The 8,940-nt window shown below is 44.6% G+C and overlaps 1 protein-coding gene across 1 annotated transcript; it reads left to right on the forward strand.

Moving 5' to 3' along the window:
* Positions 1-705: 705 nt before the first annotated feature.
* On the forward strand, positions 706-1,985 carry LOC110735823 (calcium/calmodulin-regulated receptor-like kinase 1; the record flags this gene model as incomplete). Its single annotated transcript, XM_021916009.1, has 3 exons — positions 706-851; positions 1,477-1,630; positions 1,803-1,985. Coding segments are annotated over 3 exons (483 nt in total), but the record flags the coding sequence as incomplete, so codon positions are not given.
* Between the last annotated feature and the right edge of the window lie 6,955 nt (positions 1,986-8,940).

Consider the following 8,940-nt stretch of genomic DNA (forward strand, 5'->3'; position numbering starts at 1 on the left):
ATCATGTTGGTATAGCCGTATGTGCAACTCTTATTCTTTGGTATTGTTTATTGTGTATTTGATGTATATTGAAATCTAGGACATCTATTATTTTGATATATTTTAATAATGTCAACTTAATGGCAGGCCACTATTGGGATTGACTTCTTGTCGAAAACCATGTATCTTGAAGACAACTCTGGTATGATACCGTCAAATGTCTTGTCAGTTAATGTATATTCATGTTAAAGCAGTAACAAACAAATTTCTTAAGCGCCCTGAACTCATTGCTTATAATAACAGAAAAATTTATCTCTAGATTTTCCATCTCATGACGATTTAATGATTTACCAATATAACTTGTTGTCTTGTAGACTTGATTTATATGATTCTGTCCCATGTTCTGAACCTTTAACTGCTAATTCCAGGTATACTGCTGGACAGGAAAGATTTCGGAGTCTTATTCCCAGTTACATCAGAGATTCTTCAGTTGTTGTTATCGTCTATGATGTTTCTAGTAAGTGCTTTGTATGCTAATGACTTCAACCTTGATCATTTTTACATGTTAATTCCTTGAGGACACATGAAAGTTTACCTATGATGTAATTTGTCTTGACTGAAGCTCTTATATTTCTACGTTTCCTTAATGCACAAGTACATGGGTGAAACCATGTACTAGTAATGTACAATTTCTGCTGAAGCTCTTATAGCATTTTCTCCTAATGATCCAGAAAAATTGAAAAAGGCGTTACCCTTGGCCCTAAATCTCCAAGACGATACAGAAAAAGTGTTAGTGGGATGTCTTTGTGGCTTGACGGCTTTAAGAGAAGTAATGTTGTTTCTACATCTGGTATACTTGAGTTTGCTTACAGGTTTGCTTTCCGAAATTTACTTAAGTTTTTAGTGACAATGTTAAAATTATTCCGTTGAGACATTAAAAATAAGGAATTGGCAATCCTCTTTATGTGATCATAGGGACAAAACCGAATTTGGTAGTGAAGATGAGAAATCTTATCAGTCCGATTAGTGCCATTTTTATAGATTGATCAATGGATTTTGTAAATGTTGCTAACAAATCAATTATGTTTCATAACTTGATGCTTGAATCTTGGTGTTAGATTTTATTACATATATGTTGCTGTTTTGATTCTTTGTAATTTACGTGAGAATCGTAAAAGGAGGTATTAATTGCTTTCTTATGGTAATAAATAATTGTCGTAGCAGACCTCATTACAGCTTATAATGTCATATTACTGTGTTTGGCTGGTGTCATTGCTTTGCTAAGAATGTATAATTCAAGTATAATTTACATCTTAATATGATTTTTGGTCTTAGTATCTCAAGTGCTCTCTTTCTCCACCCTCTTTGTCAATCTATCCTTGTTGGAGATTAATTTCTTGCAGATTCAAATCATGGTGAAACTACTGATATAAACAGTACTCTGATTGCACTTTACTTGATGACTATAAGAGTATAAGCTGGCTACTTCTTTTGCAGGGATTTGCAGAAGGCGACTCAGAATTTCACAACATTGGTTGGCCAGGGTGCATATGGTCCTGTGTACAAAGCTCAGATGTCAACTGGTGAAATAGTTGCTGTGAAGGTGCTGGCAACTGATTCAAAGCAAGGGGAGCGAGAATTTGAAACAGAGGTAATGTCATATTTTAATCAGTGCAGCTTCTTAGCGGCAATATAATCTATACCAAGGTTCATCCTTAGATGTCCTGTGTGGTAGACAAGTTGTTGTCTCTTTTTATGCTGTAGTTATTGTGCTGATTGATTCTTGATCTCACCTTCTTTTATTGCATGCTCTTGTTTCTCAGGTTAAGCTGTTAGGAAGTTTGCATCACAGGAACCTCTTGAATTTGCTTAGATATTGTACAGAGAAGGGAAAAAACATGCTTATAAATGCGTATATGAGCAATGGCAGCCTAGCTTCCCATTTATACTGTCAGACAGCATATGTTAGTGTTTATATGTCTAAAAATATATATGTTAGTGTTTATATGTCCATTTTGTTTTAGTTTTTTAAAGTGTAATATTACAAGTTATTGAGGCAAATATATGTGTTTTATGTATATTATGATTATATATAATTTGGTACAATTTAAGTGAAAAAAATGCAAAAAAAATTTTTTTTTTTAATTTTTTGGGGCACTTTTGCCACCGGGTCAGTGTGAAAACCGGTGGGAAATGTTATAGTTTTACCACCGGTTCACTTGAAAACCGGTGGGAAAAGTCCTCCAGCTATAAGATAAATCACATGTTTTTGCCACCGGTGATTAGGGGATTTTTATCCACCAAGCGCCGTTTGACAAGTGGACCAACCAGGTTCCGCCACGCGTCCTCCACGGACCACTTAAGACACGCCACGTGTCCACCCATGCCAAATGGGACAACCGGCCATCAAGGCCCATTTCAGTCTAGAAGCCCGTTCGGCCCTAGGTTTACCTTAAACCTAGAGAGTTGCACGCTTCCCAAGGCTATAAATACTCGATTAATCCTCATTAATCAGGGGACCGAATAATTTACGGAACACACTAATAACCGGCTGATCTCGCTAGCAAAGCAGATTACCTACATTAAATACTCTCACCTAGAGAGACCTTATTACTTTAATTTCTGTATTAATTACTCCTTAATCAGGTACTAACTTGACCGTTGGAGGCGGAGCTCTCAGGAGTCTCCGTTATTTTGCAGGTACAGGCGTCCGGTTCCAGTCTCGGAATTGTAACTCTCCCGCAGGACATCAGAAAACCCCGAAACATTTGGCGCCGTCTGTGGGGAGAGTACTTCAGAGATGGCATCCAAGTCTGTACCGACCCCAGAAGAGAGGCGTCCCCTAGACGACCCTCAAGTTCAGTCGGACCATGATACCGAAAGTGAATTTGAAGTTGAAACTCATACAGCTCCAGACGGGACCCTAAGGGCCCGCCGTACCCGTCATACTGAAATAAGGGAACGGGAGTATCTTCAAACAGGAAGCGAGCCAGCAGGCGCACCGCTTGCTCGGCAACAGCCGACTGATGGGTCTGCTCCGATCACAAGGAACGAACTCATGACCTTCATGAGGGGATTCAAGGGAGAGATCCAAGAGTTGATCAATAAAAAACCGCCTGCTTCAGTCAAAGAGCAGGCGGCCAAAAAACCTTCCACTTCACTGAAGAGGAAGCCAGTTCAAGGGCGAGAGGCGACTCCCCATCCTAAATCTAAGAAGCGGGAGCCGTCTGCTCTTGATTTCACAAAACTCCGTTATCCTACGGGAAATAGGAAACCGGTTCGTCATATTCAGGCGGACGGGTCAAGGCAAACGTTCACAGATGCTCGGCACCTGCTAGAGCAGAAGAAGAGTGACCGATTATCAGAGTCGGCTTCTACTTCAAATTTTCAGGACAGTTTGCGAAATGCCTCGATGAGGCCAACTCAGTCGTACCATGAGAGTCAGTCAGGCGGCACCTCCCGTCAGTCTGGCTTTCATAGTGCGCAGGCGGTACCAAATTTGCCATTTGTGCCGCAACAACAATATTTTATGCAGCCACCTCCATTTGGTGGACCTGCAGCAAAAAACGTCCAACCTATGGACTGGCAGCTACGGCTGCTTAGACTTGGTGAACAGCCGTCGGCCTTCTCCAAGGAAATTACTGAAGCCGCTCAGCCGGCCAAAGTAAAAAATGTTTTAGTAGGCGCCTATGATGGCACTACTAACCCGGAAGACCATCTGATGGCATTCACCAACCTGATGTACCTTCAAGGGTTGGATGATCCCACTTGGTGCAAGTGTTTCCCAGCAACTCTCAAGGGAATTGCACAGCAATGGTTCGGCAACCTGCCGACTGGTTGTGTAAACAGTTTCAGGACGCTTGCTTACTTATTTGCCTCCAACTTTGCAATGAACATCCCTGCGAAGAAAACGACCCTTGATTTGGGAACAATTCAGCAGGGTGAAAAGGAGGGGCTTCGTTCCTACATCAGGCGGTTCAACCTGATGAGAATACAGATTCAAGGGTTACCGGATGAGGTAGCTTATACTGACTTTTTTAGAGGTCTCAAAGACGGGTCTACCTTCAAATTTGATTTAGTTCGAAAAAGGGTGGCGACTCTTCAAGAGGCCTTGATTGAAGCAGAAGCCTATATACAGGCGACTGATCTGTGTACAATGAAACAGTCGGACGGGAAGAGGTTCGACAATAGAGAAGGACGACAGAAACAGTCGTCCAACAAAGATGAAAAAAGAAAAGGGGTCTGGGCGGCTGATTCCTCTAAACAGCCGGCCAAGAAGAAAAAGGAATTCAAACCATACTCCCCAAAGTATGTGTTTAACAAGGATAACCAGTTTATCCTAAAAGAAATAAAGGGACGGCTCTCAATTGAGAAACCGCTCCCCATGAAGGGTTCTGCGAGCAACCAGAACCAAGACAAAATCTGTGCTTATCATGATGACATTGGTCATCACACCAACGACTGCATTAGTCTCATGCGGTACCTAGACCGCTTGGCTGATCAAGGTGATCTTGACACTTATGTCAAGAAATCTACGGGGAATACTTTCTCAAAAAAGCAGTCGGCCAAAAAGAATCAACAGGCCGACAGTTCCGATACAGATGATGCAGTCGTCTACACCATTGCAGGCGGCTTCTCAGGAGGCGGCCCCACTATTAGGGGCAACAAAGATAATATAAGGCGGTTAGATGTAAATTCCGTTCACCAAGAACGACCGTCCAAATATACATTTCCTGAGATTGTCATCACTGAAGAGGATCTAGGAGGAATAAGGGGGCCGCATGACGACCCTCTCGTTATTGAATGTAAAGTGGCCAACCAGAGAGTTGGTCGAATCCTCATAGATACTGGGAGCTCTTCAGATCTCATCAGCAGCAAATGTCTGTCAAAACTGAAATATCAGACGGACTGCATACATCCGGCCTCCCACCCTTTAATAGGGTTTGGAGGAGGAGTCGTCCACCCACTGGGACGAGTTGATCTACCCGTCCGCCTGGGCGAAAAAGGGGAAGGACGACACATGGTAGTCCGATTCCTAGTTGTAGAGGAACTCTCTGCCTACAACATGATTCTGGGTCGCCCAACCCTGAATAGTGCCAAGGCTGTTATAATCCCGTCACTTATGCTGCTTAAGTTTGAAAGGGACAATGGAACAGTCGGCTCCCTAAGGGGAGATCAGAGGATTGCCCGAGAGTGCTATCTCTCGGATGTCAAACCCACTGCTAAGGCCACTGGGTCAAGTGGAGAAAAAACAGACCTTGACAATGTCAAGGAAAGTGCGCCTGTTCAAGAAACAGGCGACAGAAAAAGAAAGGCGTCCCAGACAGAGTCCGCCAGAAAGGCAAGAAAATAGCAATCATTGGCAGAGGACCGGCCGGATGAGTTCCGCCCTCAGCCGGCTGGTGAGCATACGGACCTGATATTAGACGACTCCCGCCCTGACCGAACAGTCAAAGTTGGGACGACTGCTCTGAGAAACCTTGGTGCTGACTTTCACAACCTGTTGAAAGAATACAAGGACATCTTTGCATTTGAAGTCCATGAAATGCCAGGCATTAGTCCTGATCTGGCAGTACACAAACTCGCTGTGGATCCGAAAAAGAAGCCGGTACGGCAAAAGAAGCGGAACCATGGTGAAGAAAGAGGTCAGGCGGCCGCCGCCGAAGTCAAAAAATTACTTGATGCAGGGTTCATTCGGCAATGTTACTTCCCAGATTGGGTTGCAAATGTGGTACTTGTTAAAAAGCCGAATGGCACCTGGCGAATGTGTGTAGACTACACAGACTTGAACAAGGCGTGCCCCAAAGACAGTTATCCTCTGCCCAAAATTGATAACCTGGTCGACTCAACAGCCGGCCATGCCTTGATGAGTTTTATGGACGCCTATTCTGGTTTTCATCAAATTCCTTTGTGGAAGAAAGATCAGGAGAAGACGGCCTTCGTCACTGATCAGGGATTATACTGTTATACGGTCATGCCGTTTGGTCTTAAGAATGCCCCGGCTACATTCCAACGAATGATAAACACAGTGTTCTTTGATCAGATTGGGAGAAACGTCGAGGCATACATTGATGATATGATTGTTAAGACTAAACTTCAGAAAGATCATCTGACGGACCTCCGAGAAACTTTCGCCACACTCAGGCGGCACCATGTCATGCTCAATCCCAAGAAATGTGTATTTGGAGTTGAGTCTGGGAAATTTCTCGGATTCCTTATCAACCAGAGAGGAATAGAGGCGAACCCTGAGAAGGTACAGGCGGTCATTGACATGCAGTCGCCTCGTACCGTCCGAGAGGTTCAGAAGTTAACAGGTTGTCTGGCGGCCTTGGGAAGATTTCTAAGCCGATCAGGCGACAAATGCCTATACTTTTTCCAGGCAATTAAGAAAAAGGCAAGGTTTGAATGGGGGCCGGATGCTGAGGCCGCCTTCCAGAAATTAAAGGTTCACTTGCATTCCTTGCCAAGGCTGGTCAGCCCTTTGCCCAAAGAAAATCTCTACATGTACCTGGCCGTCTCTGATCATGCGTTAAGCGCGGTGCTCCTTGCTGAAAGGGACGGCTGTCAACTTCCGGTCTACTTTGTCAGTCACGTACTGAAAAATGCCGAGTTGAGGTATCCCCTAGTGGAGAAATTTGGTCTTGCACTCTTCATGGCTGTTAAAAAATTGAAGCCCTACTTTCTGGCACATGCAGTCGTCGTGTATACCGACCAACCGATCAAACGGCCCCTTACCACCATGGAGTCCTCCGGACGAATGATCAAATGGGCCATAGAAATGCAGAGTCTCGAAGTTACTTTCGAGCCTAGAAAAGCAGTGAAGGGGCAAGCCTTTGCTGACTTTATTGTAGAGATGACTCGTCCTCCTGACTCTCAAGTTCCAGACCAAGTCTGGAAGGTATATGTGGACGGAAGCTCTACTTCAAACGGTTGTGGAGCAGGCGTCGTATGTCAATCTCCAGAGGGCGACAGGTTCGAGTATGCTCTACGCTTCAGTTTCCAGGCTTCAAACAATGAGGCAGAATATGAAGCTTTACTAGCCGGGATCCGCATGTGTAAGGCGGCCGGGGCAAGGAAAATAGACGCCTGTTCTGATTCACAACTGATAGTGAGTCAGTACAATGGCGAATACGAAGCAACACATCCGGCCATGATCAAATATTTACAGGCGGTCCGACAAGCAGTCGGCTCCCTTGAGGATTTCCATCTGATCCAAGTACCGAGATCAGAAAACAACCAGGCAGATGCACTCTCGAAATTAGCATCATCCGCCTCCTCCGATACTCCTCGAACTGTGTTTTGGGAAGTAATGGAGAAGAGAAGCATCGAGGAAAATCCTATTGGAATTCTAGACAGAAGCTCAACCTGGATGGATTCAATCAGGGCATATCTGACAAACGGTACACTGCCGGATGATCCTCAACAGGCGGCATCACTGAAAAAACGAGCCTCCTGTTTTGAAATGATACAGGGGGAACTGCACAAGAGGGGGCACCTTCAACCCTTCTTAAAGTGTGTTACTCCTGAAAAGGGACGAGAGATACTAGATGATCTTCACTCTGGTTTCTGTGCTTCCCATATAGGTGGTAGGATGCTTGCTCAAAGGGCAAGGCGGCAGGGCTACTTTTGGCCTACTTTGGAAGCAGATGCAATGGAGATGGTGAAAAAATGTGACAAGTGCCAAAGGTTTGGCAAATTAATTCACCGTCCGGCTACTGATCTCACTACCATTCACAGCCCACTACCGTTTGCTAAGTGGGGCATGGACATTCTGGGTCCATATACGCCTGCTACAGGCGGCAGAAGGTATATACTTGTTGCCGTTGACTACTTCACTAAATGGGTAGAGGCGGAGGCTGTAAAGGGAATCAAGACGAAAGATGTAATTTCATTCATTTGGAAAAACGTCATCACTCGGTTCGGGGTTCCCATGTCTATGGTTTTTGATAATGGTCCCCAATTTGAGACGCCTGTTCTCAAAAGCTGGTTGGGAGACCAAGGAATTGGACATTACTTTGCATCTGTCGGCCGTCCACAAGCAAACGGCCAGGTAGAAGCCTTTAATAAAATCATCTCAGACGGTCTCAAGAAAAAAATTGAACGAGCAGGCGGCCTATGGGCAGATGAACTACCACATGTTCTTTGGGCCATTAGGACGACTGAAAAAGGGGCGACTGGAGAAACTCCCTTCCTCCTAACTTATGGTGCAGAAGCTGTTCTTCCAATAGAACACTACGAGCCGACTCTTCGAGTAATGCTATATGACGAAGAGGCAAACTGGGAAGCTATGCGCCTGGCATTAGACTCACTTCCTGAAAAGAGGGGCAATGCTGTTTTGCGCCATGAAATCTACCGCCTGAGAATGACTAGATCATACAACAAAAAAGTGCACAGGCGTCCACTCAAAGTAGGGGACTTTGTACTTAGAAAAATGGAAGCAGTTGGTAGGGCTAACGAGTCTGGCAAACTAACTCCCAACTGGGAAGGACCCTACCGAATCTATGCGGAAGTCAGGGACGGTACCTACCGTCTGGAAACACCAGACGGACAACCGTTGCCTCGAACTTGGAATGTAGATAACCTTAAGAAATATTTCTTTTGAATGATGTAAAGTAAAGAGCTACTTAACAAGTTGGCACTTACTATTCAATTTTGTATTACGAGGGGCATGCCGTCTGTACCTTTACAGTCGGCTACTCTCCATTGAGTTTCACTCTCTATCTTTACAGGGGCATGCCGTCTGTTCCATTACAGTCGGCTACTCTCTCTCGAGTATTTTACTCACAATACTTAGCTAAAAAGTTTAGGGCCTGGCCGATCCTGTAACTAACAGGCGGCTACCCTTCTTTTACTTAGCACATACGTTCACCACGAACGTACCAAGGCCACTGGCCGAATGATCAGACCAGGCGCCTAGTCAACTGATCTAACTTTTAAAAACTAATCCGACCTGTCCCAACA

This window comes from Chenopodium quinoa, unplaced genomic scaffold (assembly GCF_001683475.1).
Source record: "Chenopodium quinoa cultivar QQ74 unplaced genomic scaffold, ASM168347v1, whole genome shotgun sequence".
Classification (NCBI taxonomy): domain Eukaryota; kingdom Viridiplantae; phylum Streptophyta; class Magnoliopsida; order Caryophyllales; family Amaranthaceae; genus Chenopodium; species Chenopodium quinoa.